Below are 21,996 nucleotides of genomic sequence, written 5' to 3'. Positions count from 1 at the left end.
TCTTCAGTCTGACACCTCATTTTCCCTTCAGCACAGAGTAAAGCGACTGCCACTGCTGACATGAGAAATCATTCTAGGTGTGGGTTGATGTTTAAATACAATAAAACCGAAATGATGAAGAACTCTGATGAGAATATTTTGATGAAGAGCTTTTTAAAATGTCCTGCAGTAGTAATCTTTCACCAGTGGGGATCAACATGTCCTGATGACTGTGCATGGTTGAAATTTAAAAAAATGTTTGCAATCAATTTATATACTGTATATATTTACTTTCCATTTCGTGGTAATTTATGAAGTCGATTTACATTTTAAGAGATGATTCATTTGTTTAGTTTGAATTCTACAACATTGTAAAGTCAATGACTAAATGTAAAATGTGTCTGCCTCTCACAATTGTACTACTTTGTGTTAATTGGGTAAAGATATGTCCCTGGAGTAAAAACAAACTGGCAGGAAATGTCGTTGAAATGTTTTTTTGTTATATAATGTAAGTTATGAGTGTAGTAAAAGCACTGGGAAAAGGTTGCAATTTCAGGGGCTCTTCACTGAGTGGTTATCCTTTCATAAGGACACAAGTGTCTTGTGTTTTATAGTATTTACACACACATCTTTAAAGTCCTTGGTGAGCTTTAATCAGTAGTTATTAAACTGTTTAGTTTAATGACCTGCACACAAAGAAACGTGTATAAAGTGCAATTACTTAGTGATCTGCTGGGTAAAATGTTGCAAAAACCCAAGACTATGAGTCTTGGGTTTTTGTGAGTCTATTAAGGGCAGAATGTTTATTATTTTGTTCTCTGCACAGGGGTCTGTTTCCATGCACAAAACACATACCATAGAGTTGATAGTACATATTTATTAGCAGTTCAATTATTTTGTCAATCACAGATTTTATTATAAAACAGAAACAAAAAAATACAATAAATATGCAAACTTCATGAACGTATAGGAGCACAATTACCTTGAAATCAGCTTTTTCGCAATAAATCAGAGCTTCATCAGGAAGACTTGAGCTTTACATCAGCAGAGATCCTTCATGTGTAGTTAAACTTTTACTCAGCCAGACTTTATATAGGATACCAGATTCACCTGCTACATTACATGTTTCACTTAAGGGAACATTTTGCCAATTTTAAATGAACTCCTGTGTGTCTCAGTCTTCTTAACAACACTTTATCCAGTGAATTTCATTAAAGCTGCCTGGTTAGGACACAGACCCATCATTGGCCTTATCTGAAATCATGAGGTAACTCGGTACAGTCTTGTTGGCTGGTACATAGATGACTAGCTCAAAGCTATTTCTTCACCAGCTACACACTGGCCGATATGAGATCACAATGCTTCCCCTGGGTGTTGTTGGGGCTGGATTCAGTTGTAGACATGTGACATGCGTGCACTAGTTCCCACAAGTGCAGTAAGGGTTACCAACATTAATTACTAAGACACACAGTAGAGAGGAGGTTCAACACCTGCTTAAGAAAATAACCTGTTCCTGAACACCACTAAAACAAAGGAGATTGGTGTGGGCTTTTATAGATTTGGGTGGAGAGGTGGACATTTTGTAAAACATCAAATTCCTGGGAATCTTCACCACTAAATAACTCCTCACACACCTCCCGCCTTGTAAAGAAAGCCTAACAAGATTTCCTTTTCTCAAGTAACTTAAACAAGGCAGACTCTACTTTCAGCCATCATCTGGCATCAGTATGGCATCAGATTTGTGAAGGTAACTGTGCAGCATTAAAGACCCGACATCCACATAGTAAGACTCTAAAATGTTCCTTTAAGGGATCGCACCTTAGTCCAACTTCAGGCTCAGCTACTGCATGCATCTCCAGTAGAGGATATTGCTCCTTCAAGACATGGACTAACACACTCAAGAATAGTTTCTTCCCACAAGGTGAAGCCTGCACATCCCAGTCCCATGAACATACCAGAACACTTTCAATATGCTGCCTCAGACTTTTCTGCACAGCGTGGCGAAACTGCACTTGAAATCTGCTGTATTATGGTGGACACACTCTGCACCCTTTCACTTATTTTTACCATGTTCTTGTTTGAACTTTTTCCACTTGTTTGTCTTGTCTATTGCAGCTGACTGTCACCAACAATATTTCATTGTATGCATACAACGACAACACATGATCTTGTACTATCTTTTAGTGTGTACTGCCGACCCAGCAGATGACTGCTGTTCACTCGTTGGGCAGTGATGTACAATAGCGAAACTTTATCATGGTGAGCATAGCTGATAATGACACCATAACCATAGCTGAAACGATTTCTCTAATTGTCTATTTTTAGTTTATTAAATGGACTAAAATAAATTTGAGCTTGTACTGTGTCCATACATAACTGTTAATGTGATCATTTGCTACTTTTCTCTGTCACACGTGACTTTGACTCTGTGTTTAAGACAGTGGAGTGAAAAAAGAAAATATTTAAAGGTGTTATTTTCAGCTTTTGGAAATTGTGCTTTACTGTTTTCCCACATTTCTGAAGTTGTTTCCACTAAATGTTTTATAGAATAGTCGTGGAAATGAACAGCCGGTTTAGCAATAGTGAATGTAATCAGTTGCTAAATTGTTGTTTTGTGAATTTGACTTTACATGTAATGATTACTGCCCTGACACATCTGACAGGCAAGCAACATTTCTTTCAGCAAGATGTACTTAATAAACTGTCTAGTTATTTCCCAATAACTAGACAGAAAAACTGGCAACAGTATGGCATCAGATTTGTGAAGGTAATTGTGCAGCATTAAAGACCAGACATCCACATAGTAAGACTTTAAAATGTTCCTTTAAGGGGTCACACCTTAGTCCAACTTCAGGCTAGCAGGCTGAACGTTGAAGGTGAGTCCACATGAAGTATGCTTTATTCATTATGGATAAAGTGCAAAGGTGATTAGAGTAAGGCGTCTGTGAGCACCGAGACCCCTGTTGTGGCTTTTATTTTCAGTTAAGGAAACATGGGCGGTACTAGTGGAGAAAATTCTGAAGCTCAATTTTAAAAATCAACCCTCACTCCTTAAAAATGACAAGACAGAGGCAAATTAGGTATTTATGCTTGGCTTTAAAAGTGGAATTATTTTATCCCATGCTTTCAAAGTTGTACAGGCCTGAAAGTTTGAGGTTGATTTTAAATTGAGGACAGAAAAATAACTACTGCCATTTTCTGACAGCGTTTGGCAGGACTTTGACACGACCCAACGCCTGAGTTTCAGCTGCTGCTTTCAGGACCCTCAGGGTTGGACGGCAGAGCACACACACCCTGATTTATCCAGCGGTGGTCTCCTCCTCGTCTCTGGCTCTCCTGTTGCTCTGTGTACTGGCTCAGCAGGGCCCCCACCTGCTCCTGGTCGTTGAATGGACTGGGCTTGAAACTGGACCTTAACCAGGCTCTGAACTAGGGACAAGAAGTCGAACCAAAAAAAAAAAAAAAACCATTAAGACTCTTGATATAATTGTGTTAAGATTAACAGACATTTCAGGGTTTCATACCTGAAGAGGTTAAAATATTCCAGCAACGCCTTTGTATTAAGATCAACTTTATTAAAAAGTTACGGTCGGGTTTCGGCTTGTGGCCTTCATCAGGGTTATAACCGATTTTGTTACAAAAGTAGATCTTCATACTACACGTGTTGCTGGAGCATTTTGACCTTGTCAGAGTTGAATACCTGAAAATACACTTACACACTCTACATACAGTTATGTATATGACAATAGCTATAAATACATACATCATGTGGAAGTAACTCATTTAAAAGAACTGTCATATAAAGACGGCCTGTAAAATCTAAGTTATTTTAAATGTGTTGAAAATCAGTAGATGAGATGTGTTGCTCTACACTGAACCCTGAGTTTTGGTCTGTTCTGGGGAAAACTGCTTTTCCTATTATGCACCTTGAACATAAATAATCTTCAAGAAGAGCTACAATTAGATGCACTGATACCTCTTAATAAATGTAAGAGTATCAAACAAATTATGTATCAAAGAGACAAGAGCGTTTCTTTCTTTAAAGACCACACTTTAAAGAAATACACCGTCAAAACAATGTTAGTGTTTGCTTCAGTTTGTTCTCCATTACACTTCACGGTGTTAAAGGGCAGAGCCAAATGATTTGAACTTTGAGCTGACATGAAATGCTGCGGCTATCCCATTCCAAAGAAGGTTTTCATTATATCACACCACACCAGTGAAAAATCTCAAATAATCTTTTTTTTTGTAATTCTTCTATGAAATACAAAGTGAAAGTCACTCTGAATGTAAGAAGTTCATCTTCCTTAAAAAGTCAGTCAAAACCCTAAATGGTCCCGCACAAACACACAACAACAACAGGAAGACAACTGTAAAAATAAATGAACAATAAGAAGTTCAGTTTAAAGATAACAAGCCCACTGATATCGAGTGTTGTGCAAGACTCTGATCAAGTCATTGTGTCATCTTGAAAAAGAAAGTGAAACATATTTGGGGCTGCAGAGTTTTCTAGTTATCAAAACCAGAAAAGAGTGAAGTGAAGATGTAAATTCCATGTTAAAAAAAAGAAGAGATGACACTAAAATCTGTTATGATTAAAAGGGACTTTTTTCCGACTTATACAGACTTAGCCATGAGTCTAAAGTTAAGACAGAGGCTGAATTTTAGACCCATGACTTTAAATAAATATGAGTGTCTGGATGTATTAAAGCTTCAGAGAATGGTTGGTTTAGAGCAGAGACAGATTCAAGGACTTTATTTGTATTCGTTCCACAGATTTGACACAGTATGGACTATAATTCAAACAGTGTAATACGATTGTCGTCAACAGTCTAATAGCTCCTCCTGATGCTATTCTTTGGACTTTCAGCCCAGGCTGAGTTATTTTCGGGGCTTGTCTTATACCCAGCGCTAAAATAACTAAACTAGTTTTTTTCCTCTTTTTTTTCTCCACTAAATTTAAGACATTTCTGGGATGTGCACTTCAGCGTGTCTCACGCCTTGTTGCTTGAATTCTGTAGCAGCAAACAAAGCTGTTCAGCTGTGTGAAAAATATATGAAGAATTCCTCACTTTCTATCTGAGGCAGATGTGGGAAAAGCACAAGTACAAAAAATGTGTTTCCCCTTCAATCCTAGAAATCAGTAAAATATCTATTCACAATGAGCTTTTTTTTTCCAGCCTTGTCATGTTGCCAGATGCTGACCGTAATGATTAACACGTGATGAGCAGTGCCGAGCTAATGCAATCCCAGCAAACCCCCTGCAGTTCCCCTTCTCTACTCGGTTGCTGTGTCAGAGTCATTGTAAGGGATTAGCAGTACTAGGTGTCTTCATGAAATGTAGCAGCTTCCCATAGTATAGCTGTCAGTGGTGAAGCGCTGTGGAGACAACGGATCAAATCAACCTTTATTCCTCCGCTTCCTCAAATGTGAAAAATTTAATGAAAATGCATTTCAATGACTCGATGCCATGGTTGCAGACAGTGCACAACACTTAAGTTGTGTGAAAATATACACCAAACCAGGAAGTTAAAATGACATGTGGATGTAAATGTAAATGGAAGAACCATAAAGATGATGGTTTACTGGAATATGAAGCATGTCTGTTTATTTGTCTCTGCAGGCATTTCTAAATAACAAACAAACGTAGAAACAACGCAGATAAAAAAAAAAGCAGCCCGAGTCAGCCCCCTGCAGCTGTCAGGTACACTTTGTTCCATGACCACCAACAACACAGCTACAAGTAACAGTTGACAGGTTAACCACAGATTGTCTGCAGGGTGATGGTTTATGTGTCATCTCCTGTCCATTCCTGTGAAAGTCGACGTGGTTTTGAATCACCACCAACAGCACATATCACCTTAACGCTTGAACTGAATTCTAACTGGGGTACTGAAGGAAGAAAAGCAGTTAAGGATTTCTTTTAGCATGTTACCACCTTAGGTTTAAATGTTACAACTTCGTAGTACTTTTGACTTTGGGCTGTTACAAAGTGTAAAAGGGGGCTTACCGTACAGAATGCTTTTTGCAGATATTTAGTGTTTATTCATCATGTCTTGGTTTCTTTTTTTGTGTTTACCTCTGAGACTTGTGTCGTCTGGTACTCCTGAAGTTGTTGCTGGAAGCCATAGTTTGGGCCGACAAAGGAGCGGACAGCCTTGACCGCAGACAAACACTCCTCCCAACTGTAGTTGGTGACGGTCATTAGGTAGGCCACTACCATGGTGGTGCTGCGGGACACACCTGCAAGGCTGCAGCAAAGCACACCGATCGTTGTGATAAAGACACGAGATGCATTTGATAAATAACACATAACAAACGCACTGTGAAAAAAGGACTAAATGTGATAGCGTTTCTTCTTCTAAGGCTGACCTAAATAGAAAAATCTCTTGAAGTATGAGTTCATGAATGGTTAAGTCCACAACATGAATTCTAACAGCCAAAAAGATGCGCTTTACGGCTGGAGACATCAAAACCTACCAGTGAACGAGACAAGATCCACCGTTTAGGCGACATTCATGGATGAAGCTGATGCACTCTTTAAAATGCTGTAATCTGGAAAGAAAAACACCAAACACTATTACATCCCTGATAACTCTCGAATCGGACAGAACTGATATGATAGGGGTTTCTGTGGTTTGCAGTGAAGATATGTGATGTAGCCAAGAACGACTTCAAGTATATTTTAGTATGTAATATAACAGTATATCATACAGTATATTGTGATATCCTATTGAGCAGAGTTAGTCACATGGGTATACTGTAGGTGGTGACATTGTATTGATTCATGTCCTCTGCTCACCCTTTGTGATCAGGGGAGAGAGAGAGGGTGAGCGGGGTTGCTGTATTTTTTGTTGACCTCCTTTTTTTTTTTTTTTTTGCTATATGCATGTTGAAGCCTATGTAATGGATTTCAGTGATTTTTTCTGACAAGCATATGAGTCAAATCTTAGGCTTAACCTCAGCCTCCAACCTTTTTGTTCTGTGAAGTTACTACAAAATGATTTAAAGATCACATATTGTATAAAATAAACTTTACCATTTTTCGAACAATAGTATGTGTTGCTAGCCTGTCTACAAACCTCCTGTTTATAGCCATCTTTTGCTGCTCCAGTTTTTAGATAATGTGTGCTCAAACAGGCTGTTTGTGACATCACAAAGGGCTGTAAACCCTCCCTCATGGGGAAAATACTCTCACAGCTAGGTGTTTGTTTTGCCCTAATCTTATGAACATATAAATTGACAGAAAAACAGACTGTTCTGAGCAGGGCTGATATAAATGGGTCCATAGGCATGATCAAATACAGGATCAGAGTGGATCTTGGCATGAACCTTCACATACATGTTTTGGGGAGCCCTGAGACTTTAAACTGGTTGAAAAGGAGAATAAAATGTGACCCTTTAAATTAAAAATAATACCAATACTGTTACCCAACAAACGAGAAAACGATCTTGCTTTTGATAAGGCAAAGTGATATATGGTTATATCACTTTGCCTTTATGGTTATATATGGCTAAAAAAAAGATCACACATAATAGGATATGAGAAAGTAGCCTACACCTGGACTGAAACTCTTGTTTTAAGGACCTAATGTTGTGCTGTAAATGTGATACAGTTCTGAAGTGACTGCAGGTAACTCTCAAAATCTCTTTTCCATCCATAGTTTAGTAGTAGTAGATAGTTTCCATTGATTTATTTTAAATTCTAGAAATATCATAGTAGTGTTTTTTTCTCCTTTTCCACAAGTCCAACTTGTCATGTGAGAAAAAAAGTTTAGACTGCTCAAACAGAGATTCTGTGGTAGACCAGAACACAGACGGCAGGGGCAGACAAGGGAAGTGACGGCCCCTCAAATTTGTCTATGTGCAAAATGTCTGCGGTTTTCAGCATTTCTTTGTTATTCGGTTTCTTAAATTGATCAAGTTAATTCTTGTAACTTTAAAACTAAACTATTGGTCACATGGCAGACTTTTAAAACATTTAAGCTAACTGAGCGCCTAAAACACACACACACTTAGAATGTGAGCCTGCTCTGAAATAAAAAGGAAGACAAAGCAGCATAAGGCCGTGCAACTGCTCCTCAAATATCCCTCTCGGTCACTGTCAGGAAACACTGATGGGGCTTTGCATAATCAGGCAGTGCATGGCTGATAGCAGCGTCTCCTGAGGAGCAGATGCTGGTTACTCAACAGCAGACAGAATAACAGACGGTGGCTAAAATAGATTGACTGCCACTTTTCTTTTTTTTCCTTCCTGAGATCCAAACTCTTGTTTAAAAGATGTCTCCTCAGCACTTAGTTCTGTCTCCCTAGCACAGAGGTTTCTGTCCTTTTGTTTAATATGCAGAAAATGACATTGTGACAAACATTTGAGGTTTAAATAGGCTAAATCCAGAGTAAGACAAGAGTCAAATAAAACAAGTTGTTTAGCTGCTGTGATTCAAAGGTTAAATAGCTTCTGCAGATCTATGGAATGGAACATTTCTAGTTCATACATTATAAATCTTCTTTACAAAAAACACAACCTTTGAACCAAAATTCAGCATGGTAGAAAAGCAGAGTTGTCATATGATTGCACGTCATCTTGTACAAGTTCAATGCAAACGAGTTAGCACCTTCATGGTCAGTGCACAGTGTGCATTAAAATCATACCATCAGTGTCATGTGGATGAACACTAAAAGGGGAATCCCTGAACCTCCACAAACATGGTTTCTGTAGGTGTTTATGTGCACAAGGTAAACATTGAAGACAATTCCTATTACATATTTAGCACTTATTCACTTTATAGTGAAATCACATTAATCCAAAGGATTTAAATTCAACATTCATCTTGACAACATCAACAATGGTGGCTATATGTCCTGGCTAGTTTTGTCTGACATTTAACCTTTATATCAACTGCATGCTGAAAGTTCACAGTAGTGAACATAAGCAAGGCCGTGAACAAGAGCTAACTATTGAGTTAAAAACTGGGATTTTGGGCAATCTACATGAATCTTGCCTCCTAAAATTCATCCAAAAATGTAGACATGAAAGCTTATTGATAGTTTAGGGTTTCACAAACAGCTTTAATGAACAACAATAGCTCCAAAAACAGAGAAAGAGAAAGACACGAGATAGACAGTCCTGGCTGGGGACCTTACACATGGGAGGGGCCGTCAGAGCTGGCCATAGGGGCATCAGTTAGCCTCACCATTCCCGTCAGCTTGAGCAGTGATTGTGACAGAGGGGGTTTATTAAAGTCCTGGGTGGTCGGGGCCCAACAGCCAGATGTGACACTAAGGTTTCCTTCCTCTGCTGCCTGAGGGAAAGACACTTGATTGCAACAGTGGAGGTCAGACATCTCCAACCCAACCCCCTATTTAAAAAAAACAACCTTCCAACCAAACAATATATCTTAATTCTAATTAATTTGTATATTAATCTACTCTTGTTTCTTTATCTACATGTAAAGCAACAAGACTTCCAATTGAGAATGTCTTAATCTAGGTTTAAAAAAACCCTCTTTGAGGGTATTAATTATTTTTGAACAGTTCAAAAGCAGCTTGGAACATGTTTTGGCCAGCAGAAGGCAGCACTGACTTTCCTTTACCAGTGAAAATACTGACTGACAAGAGACTGCTCTTTGCTTTGCTACTCAAACTGAATCCCATTTAAAATACTTCCGTGTGTGCTCTCAGACCCTGTTGAGTATTAAATCCATAATTTCTGCAACGTGTACTGCAGAATCAAAGGTCCAGGACAGAAATCCAGATAAATGTGAGGACCAAGATGTTGTCTTGGTGACTTCTGCAAGGGTGGAGGGACAGCTCATTCTTCTTACAACATCGGGTCTGAGCGTGATGAACAATGACACATTGAACGCAATTACCCCATTTCTCTCTCTCTGCCTCACTCACGATGAAACACTCACAGATTTACAAAGACACAAAACAAACACTTTTCTAAATGCTTTATCTGTACTCGGTTTATGTTTCCTTTTTTCCCTTGCAGGATCTATATTACTTCATAAAACTACAAGCTATGAGATGTATGCAATTGAAATCTGACTTCTAGTCACTTGGCATGTGCAACATAAATTGAAGTAATGCTTTATAGATAACACTCAAATTGATTCATGCAATTAACAAAGAAAAAAAAACAGCTTTTATAACTGGCAGACATGTTGGCGCATTTTGTGACAGTTTGCACAGGGCCGTCACACCCTAGGATCTTAATTCATGTGAGTGTTGAAATAATACAGCGTGTGTGTGTGTGTGTGTGTGTGTGTGTGTGTGTGTGTGTGTGTGTGTGTGTGTGTGTGTGTGATTACTCACAGGTTCTGGCTGGAAGCATCAGCTGCATGAATACAGAGGTAAGTCTTGTCCTGTAAAACATGAAACATTTGTTTGCAATTGAGATTATCTGTTAATCCTCTCTCATGTGGGCCATGAGTCTTGTCAGCTCTTACTCATAACATTTATTCTCTGGATGTGTTCCTTGCTACATGCTGAGGCTCTGGTAAAGTGTGGGTGCCTGTGACGTAGTGCTTAGTGCACATATCCCATGTACGTAGAAGACTGCCAAGGTTAGAATCTGACCTGTGGCTCCTTTCCCGCATGTCACCCCCCTCTCTCAATCTAACAATAAAAAAAGCTGTTACTGTGACAACCCTATGCTGATCATGTGAGTTTACCTCAGAAAAATTGGACAACAAGGCACTGTGCAGTTCACCGAGAAAACTAAATGAAATATATCACACTTGTGTGCCTATCTTCTAATTAAATCAGATCTGAGCAGTTTAAAAGAACTTCCCATGATTCTGATACTATTAGCTCCTGTTCCTTAACACATACCACTTAGTTCAATCTCACTCAGACACAACCTCTCCCTTTCCAACCACAACTCACTGTTGCCCCCACCTGGCTGACTGGGGACTTCACATCATTTTATGCCCAATCATACCAAAAAACTCCAATTTTCCACAGGAAGTACAAAAGTATTGACGTAGCGAACATGGATTTTCCACTCACCTCAAACACGGGCTTAGCGTTGTTGTACACTGACAGGATATGGGTGATGCCGTTCTTAGAAAGACTTTCTCTGTTTTCTGCATCTAAGGGCAAATACAAACAGAATAGATGTGAGTGAATTTTACCCAAACAGTTCTGACTTGTTTTATTGCTACTGCTACAGAAGCAAATCTCTGGTCTGTTTACTATCCTGAATTATGGTTTGGTACACTTAGGCCTGTGGTCTCTTTGTACCTGTCACTTGGACTAATTTTAGCCGTAATACTCATGCCATCATAAGGAGCCATCGTCACTGCAGCTAAAGTTAGAAGAGCTGTACACGCCTCACTAACTGAGAGGGGTTCTTCCAGGCCAGGGAATTACTGACAAACTGTTGACTCTATTTTAGCACCACTTTCAAGCTTCTTTAATGTGTCGACAACACATCCACACTGTTTTACTCTGTTATAGACAGAGGAACAGTTTTATGTTTTACAATCTGATGTTATTCACAAGAAATGTGTTGAGATTAGAGTAAAAATGTCAAGGCATTACGGCCGTTTTTCCAAAATTTCTGCTATTTATGTTGTTATTTCCCAGTGCTGGTTTTCATGTGAAAAGTTGGTAATCGCTTGAAAGCCAGCATGCATATCTCCAGATAAGATAATGACAAGAAAAGTCGAAAAGTCGAGAGAAAACCTGAAAATGACTCGTTGTCACAGGAAAATGCATATTGTTACATTTATGGATGCAGGTCCGTTTAGAGCTTCTGTGGATTATCTTGGAATGGATCAGATTTAGCTTGGTATTCCTGAGGGGAAACTTTGAATCTCTTTTAAAAAAAAACTCAACACAAACAGGACACAAGACATGTGACAATAAACCTACATGATAATATATAGACAATAAAAACTGCATTTAAACTGAAGAGTGATTATGGGAGAAGTGCTATGTTTTTGTCTGTATAATTACAAAAGATATTGTCTGCAGGTGCAGCATTGAAATGACAGAATAAACCAATGTGTTTAACAACACTAGTTATAAGTTGCAATATCTCCCTCACTAAGTCATTCCTCCATGCATGGCCTATCATGGTGGAGATCTTTCTTGGTACAGATAACCTAGCCTTAGCTGGCTACACTCTATGGATTGACCAAATAGTATCTTGTTTTTCTTACCTCTTATGTTTCCAAGGTAAAGCCCATCTACAACCTGTGAAGCAGAATTCACAGACATGGTGCATTCAGGTTAGAAATCCATCACTGTCCAGCTTCAAAACTTCTCTGTCCCTGGTTGAGCCGGATTAGAGTTAAGGCTTAAGGCTTAAGAAACGAGTTCCAGCAAAGGAAAGATTCCCTACAACTACCATACAAGGTGTGGACCAAGGATGCATGATCGGGACAAAGTGATGAGGGGAAAGTAACTACTGAGTACTTCTGCACAGCTTTGGCACAACTGTAGCACCATGAAGCAGGAGAACTGAGCAGGTAATGGAGTGCTGGAGTCACACCTATAAAAAGTGTGACCACAGAGCCTGGACCTTTTTAGACAGTTAAGAACGGAAATATAAATAACCATTGTATCTGCTTTGGCAAAAAGAGCTATTCCTGTTTAAAGGAGCCACACAAGCTTAAAATTTATTTGACTTTCTACCGCTTAACTGATGAACTGGTCATCATGGATTGAATAAAAGTCATCATTATTTAATCAATTTGCAGAGTATCAAAGGCCTCTCAACTCAGTATCAGTGCAACAGAGCAACTACATCTACAAATCACTGGAGTTACCTTTATCAATTGTGTGGTTGACTGCTGGACAGACTACTCCAGAGTAGCAGTGAAGCAATGTTATTTCAATTTGATTATCTTAAAGGTAAAGTTTCATGAGCACCAAGGTCAAAGGTCAGCGGTATGGAACTAAGTTGTATGCACGAATGTTGGGAACAGAGTATAGGAGAGATAAATACATAAATCTTCAGACTTCAGGGTATCCTCTTCTCCTTATAACCTGCTCTCTGGACACTGATTCTGACATAGCAACATTATTGATCAATTGTAAATACGTTTAAAAACCTTAGTTATATTCCACACCCATGCAGTGCAACACTTTCTTCAAGAGATTTCTAAAATGCTCCCTCAGATGATTACAGACTGTCCTAAAAGGAAAGATTAGCTTTTTGTAAAGATTTGGTCACATTTTCCAGATCATTTACCTACAGAGCTAAAAAAAACGACACAATAATCTCAAAGGGTAAGCATTTTTCTGAATGGAAAAAGATTCTTTTCATAACCAAAAATGTGGGACACAAAACATGATAAAGCTGCTGATGACTACTTACTCTAAACTTCTATCTACATAAAGTAGGCAGGAATTGGTCTCCTTTTGAACCATGTGATTCATTGACATTATTGTAGTTGTTTATTTAGGTTAAGTCTGTGTGTGTTATATTATCACTATTAATACTATCATTATTTCCTTTGATATATATCTATATACAGTACTTGTAACATATAGCTTTTTGTCCATTTCTGTGTTTTTTCCAGTTTGCTCACTTGAGGTGAGGAGTATTGTGTGTATGAAAATGTCAATAAAAAGCATACAAAACAAAATCTTAGTTATTGCAACTACTACCACAACTAAAGCTACAACTAATATCAACCTCGACCTCCACTACAGCTGCTGGAGCAATGATCATTATTATGATCCATGCACCCTACAGTTTATATTCATTTCTTATCGGGACAGCAACACTGACGTAACTGGCTGACTTATACCAGCAACACGTTTAACACAAAAACGAGTCACGAGACAACGAAACATAAAAATGAACAAATTCACCAACCTTATTCATTCCATTACCCATGATGACTTTGAATCAGTCTGAGACTAGCTACAGGACTTTGATGTGAGGATCCGCTCAGATATCTTATCATGGACTTTGTATCCAAAAAGCGAGCCTGGACTGAGTCATACAGCAGAGAGCAGCGTTTCTCTTCTATTTAACAACATCATTGAGTCTCACCACCATGTTGAAGAGTTATGTTGTTAAATAAACCCGAACGTCGTTTTAGCTACACTTCCCCGTCATGCTGTATCGTCTTCCGGATTGTTTTGACGTGAATGAAGTGCAGCGTCGGGCTCATCCGGTTGATGATCTCACAGCAGGCTGCCATTAGATCAGCTGCTCTCATCAGACTTCACCTTCACATGTGCAGACAATCTTTTTAACTATAGCTATTATAATGTGGGACAATGTAACACTAGCATGACCAAGCTCAATTGTTTAAAATGATAGATGACGTAGATCGTCCATAAAACAGGTAAAATAATTGGATATTCCTCTTGCAATTTACATTTGATAATATTTTTTATAAATATCCGTGGAACATTAAGTTGTACAATAAAGTTTAACATTAATGTCAGGAAAGGTTTCTGTTAACAATTTACTCACCGTTTGTACAAAGTATATATTTTTTAAGTAAACACATTGAAATAAGAGAACATAAAATGCTGTTGTGATTTCAAATTGGTAAATAGGCTTCCCGTTGTAAAAGTAATTCCAACTTTAATTTTCCATGAAGTGCCTTTTACAATTGATAATCAATTCATTTTTTCTTACCTCAAATAAGTATCTTAACTTCTCTGTTTCCATCCTGGAGTACTCTCTGCAGCTCATCTGTTACACAGGCCAACACTGATAAAGTCAAATAAACCATATATTTATATAAATTAAGATCCTGTGTTCTGTGGTTGCTCATAGGAGAGAAGATAATGTTCAGAGACTTTCGAGATTTAACCTGACATTATCAGTCCGACATGTCTCTTTCGCAGGTGGCTCTTATGCCATTGTATAAAAGATTCAACCCATTGATCTCGAATAACACCCACCCCAGTTTACTGAATTGTCCAAAATCGTTCTGTGATTTACAGCAAGAGAGATACTTGCCAGTTTGCTCACAGTTATTTTCCCTTAATAGCTTTAGTGCCTGTCTTTCTACAATCCAAGTTAAGCCATGAACCGACCCTTACCGATACACTCAAATGTAAACATGAATCAAATGAATTACTGATACTGTTTTTAAGTTTCCTTAAACGACAATGACTGTCTAATAAATGTATGCAGACCACTGCACTGAAAATTCCCTCTATAATTTAATGTTCTCCAACAGTTAATTAACATAAAGCATATTGAAGTAGTAATCAGAGTACACAATAAAAAAAGACATTTCATTCATTTAACGATTTTTATTCTTGTCTATAATACACAATGACCATAAGAGGAAGAGGTCTTCCAAAATGCACAGACTGAGGTAATGTGAACATGTGATAAATACAGAAATAAAGGTATTCTTGTATCGTTGAGTTGGTCTGCCTTTCTCTTCAAGTATATGAAATGGTCCTCTGGGTCTGAAAGTTACTTTTTCCACTGCTTGTTTTCGTAGTCCCATTTGGAAGCGACGCCTTCAATTGGGTTCATTCTCATGTCCAACATCCTCTGCAGCTCCTTCTCTTTGTACTCAGGATCAAATGTGTGTGGGACAGGTCCATACACTGCAATGAAACAAAACCAAGGGTCAGGTGAACACGGTGTAAAAAAGATAGACTTCTTGTAAAGCCCTGTCACTACTGACTAAATATGAGAAACACGGGGGATCCCTGCATCAAATCTTGCACAGATTTTGGAATATAATTTTAAAAGACGTACCATACTTTCTCTGCCAGAGCACAACCAGGCCAGTGAGGCCAACCAAGAAGAACATCCCTGCAACAACAGACTTCCACTCTCCTGATCCCTGGTTCATCTCAGCAAAGCTCTGATTGAAGCTGATCCGGTACACTGAACATAAAAACATACACATTCAGAAGATACAAGTTGCAACAAATGGAAATAGTTTTGACAGTGACACATTACTTAATTCATTTAAATACCACTTGATGACCATAAATTCACTCTGATCCATAGTTGTAATATTAGAGCATCTCACGGGCAGAGCAGTAAAGACCTACATGCAATCTTCTCCTCATTGGAGAGTGCAGCCCAGGCGCCCTTCTCCTTCTCCTTCAGCGATTGCTGCTCCGGGCTCAGGTTCCGCACATAGCTGACATCCGGAAGAGGACTATCCCGCCTGTCAGAGTATGCAGGGAGAGTATATTCTTCTACCTTAGCCACACCTGCCAGAGAAAACACAGAATGACACAGGAAGTTACAGTGAATTACAGCTAATGCTTTCAGTTGTGCCAGCCGAGTCTTAAATGTCATGTGTATTCTTAAACTAAAATTCTGTAATATATATTCTAAGACAAAAGGCATGATTAAATGCTATTCTGGTGGTATAAAGAAATGTTTACATATTAATAGTTCTTTGATCGAGTCCTTAGTTGCCAGGCAGCGGTGAGATGGGACGCTTGATAACACAGGATCAAATTCTCCACTAACTCTCTTTTCAGTGCGATAGCTGCAAACCTCCTTTACCCCGGTCAGCTCCACAGAACTCAGATTCAGCCTCAGAAACCCACTCATCACCCGATCCTGCCTTCTTCCATCTCCACCACCAGTCCCTAGACTCCATCAGGGGGTTATCCTGCTGCCGGCCTCATTACCCCTTCATAAGTCATCATAACAGAGTCTAATCACTAAAGACAATGCATATTTATCTTTGAATAGACTGTTGAATAAATAATTGTTCACTCTTTAGTCAGGCTCTCCTGACTGAAATGTGTTGTTGGGATTTGTATGCAAAACTGAAGATGTTTGTTTGTCAAATAACTATAAATAATACTGGCTCATACGAGCTCACTTATTTCTTTAAAAGAAAAAAAGGGTGTACATTTTCCCCCATCTCTACTAGCTTTACTAACGGGTTTTTTATCCTGTTTTTCATGATTTACATTGTTGCTTCTGATGTCTCATTGTGTCAGAAAGTGTCAAGCATTTCATACAGTTGATCTTCACACTAAGTGTTGCTGGAGCTTTTAGGCCTCTTCACTCTTCAAGCAGCTTGCTGAAGTTGTTCCAGAAAATCCCAATTTGCTTCATCAAAGACTTTTCATTGGCCTGCCTCTTCTCTTGAGCGTGTGGTAGCATGAAATCTGTTTTCTGGGGTCTACGGCCTGTTTTACCAACTTGGTTGTCATTTAGAGAATATGAGTGGTTGTTGTTACTGTGGCGAGGATAAAAAAGTTGGCTGTATGTGACATAGCATCCTGTAATAAAGCTACACAGTGACAGCCAGGACATCATCCTTAATTGCTTCTGTCTTTATGTGTATGTATCTGCACTAAGTGTATTTGCAGCACTCAGGGATTTAGCCACAGACTTCATCATGCTATTGCACTATTAGGTTACAGTGTTATTACAGATATGAGAAGATTACAATCAGCTTTAATGGCCTGGTAAGATATAACATGACATATCAACATTAAACTAAACCAGTAATTAAAGACATATATTTAAAGTTTAAATTATATTATATATATATTATCTAATGAGACAACAAGAACATACAGCTGTGTCGTCGTGTTGAGGTTTTAGTTCACTGCAGCAGGATAACACTGAAGGCTTAGGGGTAAAATGCACAGCCCATCACTGAGTTATTACTGCTGTTTAAAATAGATACTTTTAATAGATACCACTTAATGTGATTGCTGTTTACACTCACCATGTCCTCCACGAACACACACAGATGTGGAAATGGCACGTTTACCAACAAGACGAAGGGCTCTGGTGGCCAGCATGCTGTGGACAAATGTTAAAGATATTAAACTCTACCATTATGTTTGCACTCACTCTTATCAATGTACATACACGCCCATCATTTACCAGAACTAGGCCACTCTACATGAAGGATTATTTTGAACCTCACAGGTATGACCCTTTATGAAAAGATCAGGTGTTTTGTCCTCTACGACGCGATGTCCATCAAGTCTCATTTATACATCATTTACTATTCACCTTAGTCACCCAGCTTGAGTAGTAACCCACAGGCAATGTATTTTTTAATGTTTTTGGTCCTCCTGTTACGGACTGGTGTCCAAACAATCACCTGCAGCCTTCACGTTAGCTTCACCGTTAGCTTCAAACACAAGGTCACAGAGCCGAGATAAATATAATCAATACATAACACGTTTCCTGGGACACGCCTGTAAATTTAATCACTTTGATTGTTTCTTAAACTACAGTTATATGAGTTTAATTGCAAAGAGTTATCATGTTCACAGTGTGCATCTTATCAATCGGATGCTAAAAGCTAAAGACAGCTAGCCGGCAGGTTAGCCGCGTTAGCTCCGACAAAGTCACTTTAGACACAAAGGCTTAAATACGCTCATAAAGTCCTTTAATCTTCAATTGTTACTTAACCTTTACCAATGTATAATCTTACAGTACAAGTTAGCGTCAACACTGGGTCTATTTAAAATGTAATAAGAAGCTGTATATAAAATATAAATATACAACCTGCTGTTCTTTCCTCTCTCGTCCGCCGAAGAGCTTGAAGGAAGTGTGACTGCAACCGGAAATACGTAAACTGGTTTCAAGTGGGTGAAACGAGGTCACCGGCCTGTTTTCTTCTTAAATTCATTAGTTGTATAGTTTGAATGATTTGCTATTTTACTTAACACATTGCTTGTTTATGGGTGTCCTTTTCGTGGTATTTTCTTACTTTGTCTCAAACATAGAAAAAATAAAATACAAAAAACATAAAAATAACAGGACACAGGGCTACCAGATCCGCTTTTACGGCATTCATATTGACTTTACGGCACCACCGGTGAAGCAGAAAACTGAGTGGCAAGTGGAAGCAAAATTAGCTTCTGTGGCTAGATTTAGAGGAACTTATTAGTTAATCCAGCGCAAAGTAGACTGGTTTGATTTATGTATCTTACATGCACGCAGTAGGAGGCTCGGAGTCAACCACATGTTCCTGCAGTAAGGGGAGATCGAGGCATTACATGACAGGTTAGCTAACTGCAGTCCCTTATCATCGTGTAGCCTCTCCACCGTGGCAGGATATTTCTTTACACACACTCTGACAATTCACTCACAATCATGCCTATTCAGCTGACTAGTCAGGCGTACTGTAAAATGGTTTTACACGCTGCTAAGTATCCACACTGCGCCGTGAATGGTCTGCTGGTGGCAGAAAAGATGAAAAAGAAAGACCTCCACAGTGGACCAGTTCTTTGTGTGGACTGTGTGCCCCTGTTTCATGGCACTCTGGCTCTGGCACCAATGCTAGAGGTAGCTTTGACACTGGTAAGTAGCATTCAATAATAAGTTTATTTGGTAAACCTGAACTGATTACATCAAACACAAACATCCTGACACATAAAGGTTAGTTATTGTTTGGGTTTATTGTTCAACTCATTGGTATTTTTTAAAAGCTGTATCTTGTGCTGCTGCTAAAATGTAAGCTCCTGCAGTACAAGTCCAACAGGTGTTTTTCATGTTGTTTCCTTCTTCGTCTGTACACAGTATATCATCAATGAGAGACATGTATCAAAAGATTAAAGTGAACCCAACAGCTCTCGGTTTCAAGACAAAATATCTTGCACAACCTGTCTTTCATTATACACAAATACACTTGATCTGTGACAAATGTTTGGTGCTAAATGTGTTGAATTAATTTGATCTGACATATCCTGTCTCTTTGTCCTTCCATGGTGGCTCTATGATACCTCGTTCTGATGTCAGATTGATACTTGGTGTAAAGAAAATAACTACGTCATTGCTGCATATTATCAAGCCAATGAACGCACGAAGGATTCAAGGTACAAGGAGAAAAAACCAGCAATTAAGTCCGGCTCGTTCAGTGAAATAACTTGCCATGTCACACACTCCTTTGGACTCTGATGAACTGTGTTTTTGTCTTTTTTTTTTTACTTGCAGACCCAACCAAGTTGCAGAAAAAGTGGCTGCCAGGATTTCTGAGAACTTCAGCGAGGCAGCAATTGTCATGGTAATAATAAAAGATTTCAGCAGGTGTTTATTGTGTCCGCTGGTGGTGTACATGTTTTTGTCCAGTTAACTCCTATTTCCTACTTTTCTATGATCTGAAACTATTCTTATCTCTTAAGTGCTGACTTACAGTTTTTCAGTACATTTCCTAATTTAACATAAAAAGTCTTCTTCATCTTACCTTCCAAAGACCCATTGATATGGGTAAATACAGTTAAATATCAAATGTTCATAGTTTGAATACTAAGTTTTGTAACAACCTTTGTTTTGTAAGTCTTTGTATTTGTAAGGCTGTTATTTGTACAGCCATATACAGTATCATTTGTCATATCCTGTGAACTGGTCTGGTCCTGTTAAGCTGTAACACCTCGTTGTTTTCTGTTTCTGCTCCTCAGGTGGACAACAGTAGATTAACAATCAGCTGTTTTGAGCCCATTGTCTTTATCCATGATCACCATGAAAACAAGTGGAAATGCAGAGAAGTAACCTTGTAAGTTATTCTGTTGAAGGGAAAATGTACAGCAAGACTTGTATGTACTGCATGGAGACTCACCACAAGTTCCCTGTGTTCTCTAATCAATCTACAGTATACTATTTAGCTAAAATGTGTACATTGTATTAGAGTGTTTGCCTGTTAATTGACACTTTTGTTTTTGTTCCAGTGACTGTTTCGAGGACTGGAGCGAAGCCCAGAAGATCACATCATCTCTGTTGGAGGGCAGGTCCTATGAGAACTTGATTGACTTTGACAATCACTTGGATGATCTGAGGAATGACTGGACCAACCCTGTGATCAACAAGTCTGTCCTGGATCTGTGCTAAAACCCTCAGTCACAAGTACCTTAGACAAATGCATACAACCATGCAAATATTGCTGCCGTTTCAGCATGCATGATGCTACTATTGTGTAGCATAGGAGTACAATAACAGAGTTTTTGCTCCATCCAAAGGTTCCCACGCAGCGGAGGACTTGTGGAGCAATGACCAGTTAGGCCAACCTCTCTAAAGGGCAAGCAAGCGCCATGCAAGCGCTGGTGTTATGTGTCCACCTTTACAAGGTGATGGAACACTATGTTTCAATGCAACTTGGATGTTTTTTTTTTTTCTCGGCAATGGTTTGTGTTAGTTCATAGTTGTGTGCATAAAGTTTAATTTTAGAATTTCTATTTTTTCTCTTAAATTTTTTAGCTACGAGCCATAGAGAGATCAAGTTCTAAATTATGAAACTTTTAAGGTGACGATTGTACTGCTGATTTATGATAGAGAGACATGTTTTTTTTTTATATTGTAGTTGTACTTTATGACAAATTTGACAAGTAGAACTGTGGTCTGCAGGTTGTTAATAGCATGTTGGTTAAAACACGGCTTAAAGAACATAGATGAGAATATTAAGGGTTTCATCCCAGTCAGACTATGTATAATACCAACCTGAGTCCATTAGATGGCATGTCGATGATTGAATCAAGAGCTCAAGGATTCATGCCTACACAATAATTTCTGTGCTGCATGATCATGTTGTAATTTGTGCTTAAAAAAAAGCCATCTACGATCATATTCAGTTTGGCACACTGAATTTTGATATATATATATATTTTTTTTTTGCTCCAGAATATTTGTTCAGGAGTTAACCGCACTGAATCAGATCCCGGGTATGTGAGTTTTTTTTAGGGATTAGCCTAGTACATTATTTATTTAAACTCTTGTGACCTCTCTTAAATTTGCTCTTTAATAAATTGTGTAAAATTGTAATCCCTACTGTAAAGTTATAGAACTGCCTTTATACTTGAGATTAGAATTTAATCAACAAGAGCTAATAAATAATTGTGTGGCATCCTTTTTTTTTTTTACAGAAATTTTATGAACTGAATGTACAATAAACTTTTTAAAATACCCAAATCTTTATGACTCGTCATTTCAGAATGACCTTGCAAGCAGTCTTATACTGCATGAAAAAAATGAATTGAAGAAGTCACTCCAGCGCTAGTGCTGCATATTCTTTTATTCTTGGTTTAGTTTAAAAAATGACCCTAACATGACTGCAATAATGGCTTTGATGCCATATGAATAATGTA

The 21,996-nt window shown here is 38.5% G+C and overlaps 3 protein-coding genes across 5 annotated transcripts; 1 reads left to right on the top strand and 2 right to left on the bottom strand.

Annotated features, from left to right (window-relative positions):
• Positions 1 to 836: 836 nt before the first annotated feature.
• Positions 837 to 14,196, bottom strand: dusp22a (dual specificity phosphatase 22a; the record flags this gene model as incomplete). Of its 2 annotated transcripts, XM_079339488.1 has the most annotated exons (7): positions 837 to 3,408; positions 6,059 to 6,230; positions 6,460 to 6,534; positions 10,297 to 10,346; positions 10,993 to 11,075; positions 12,150 to 12,183; positions 13,814 to 14,196. In XM_079339488.1, the coding sequence occupies 7 exons, from the start codon at positions 13,832 to 13,834 to the stop codon at positions 3,223 to 3,225; spliced, it is 621 nt and encodes a 206-aa protein (XP_079195614.1). In that variant the 3' UTR covers positions 837 to 3,222. The 2 variants fall into 2 exon arrangements, with proteins under 2 accessions (XP_079195614.1, XP_079195613.1); XM_079339487.1 differs by lacking the exon at positions 13,814 to 14,196 and having other exon boundaries at positions 12,150 to 12,207.
• A 1,000-nt stretch (positions 14,197 to 15,196) lies between these two features.
• cox4i1 (cytochrome c oxidase subunit 4I1) lies at positions 15,197 to 18,534 on the bottom strand. The gene is made up of 5 exons (XM_079340162.1): positions 18,425 to 18,534; positions 17,631 to 17,707; positions 15,979 to 16,143; positions 15,677 to 15,808; positions 15,197 to 15,522 (listed from the first exon to the last, which is right to left on the bottom strand). The coding sequence occupies exons 2-5, from the start codon at positions 17,704 to 17,706 to the stop codon at positions 15,386 to 15,388; spliced, it is 510 nt and encodes a 169-aa protein (XP_079196288.1). The 5' UTR covers position 17,707; positions 18,425 to 18,534; the 3' UTR covers positions 15,197 to 15,385.
• A 134-nt stretch (positions 18,535 to 18,668) lies between these two features.
• Positions 18,669 to 21,820, top strand: emc8 (ER membrane protein complex subunit 8). Of its 2 annotated transcripts, XM_079340161.1 has the most exons (6): positions 18,669 to 19,222; positions 19,661 to 19,737; positions 19,856 to 19,925; positions 20,320 to 20,414; positions 20,587 to 20,761; positions 20,875 to 21,820. In XM_079340161.1, exons 1-5 carry the CDS (start codon positions 19,016 to 19,018, stop codon positions 20,744 to 20,746), a joined length of 609 nt encoding a protein of 202 aa, XP_079196287.1. In that variant the 5' UTR covers positions 18,669 to 19,015; the 3' UTR covers positions 20,747 to 20,761; positions 20,875 to 21,820. The 2 variants fall into 2 exon arrangements, with proteins under 2 accessions (XP_079196287.1, XP_079196286.1); XM_079340160.1 differs by having other exon boundaries at positions 20,587 to 21,820.
• Positions 21,821 to 21,996: the final 176 nt, after the last annotated feature.

The sequence above is a fragment of the Symphodus melops genome (genome assembly GCF_947650265.1).
Source record: "Symphodus melops genome assembly, chromosome: 3".
In the NCBI taxonomy this organism is placed as follows: Eukaryota; Metazoa; Chordata; class Actinopteri; order Labriformes; family Labridae; genus Symphodus; species Symphodus melops.
Note: the sequence above shows the minus strand (reverse complement) of the source record. Positions and strands in the feature narration are given on the sequence as shown.

Bases quoted from the DNA above. Each gene is read 5' to 3' on its own strand.
- emc8 (XM_079340161.1), top strand. From the start codon at position 19,016: ATGCCTATTCAGCTGACTAGTCAGGCGTACTGTAAAATGGTTTTACAC. The intron at 19,223-19,660 runs GTAAGTAGCATT...TTCTGATGTCAG, and splicing joins TAGAGGTAGCTTTGACACTG to ATTGATACTTGGTGTAAAGA. The intron at 19,738-19,855 runs GTACAAGGAGAA...TTTTACTTGCAG, and splicing joins GAACGCACGAAGGATTCAAG to ACCCAACCAAGTTGCAGAAA.
- cox4i1 (XM_079340162.1), bottom strand. From the start codon at position 17,706: ATGCTGGCCACCAGAGCCCTTCGTCTTGTTGGTAAACGTGCCATTTCC. The intron at 15,809-15,978 runs GTAGGTCTTTAC...TTTTATGTTCAG, and splicing joins CAATGAGGAGAAGATTGCAT to TGTACCGGATCAGCTTCAAT. The intron at 15,523-15,676 runs GTACGTCTTTTA...GTTTCATTGCAG, and splicing joins GCTCTGGCAGAGAAAGTATG to TGTATGGACCTGTCCCACAC.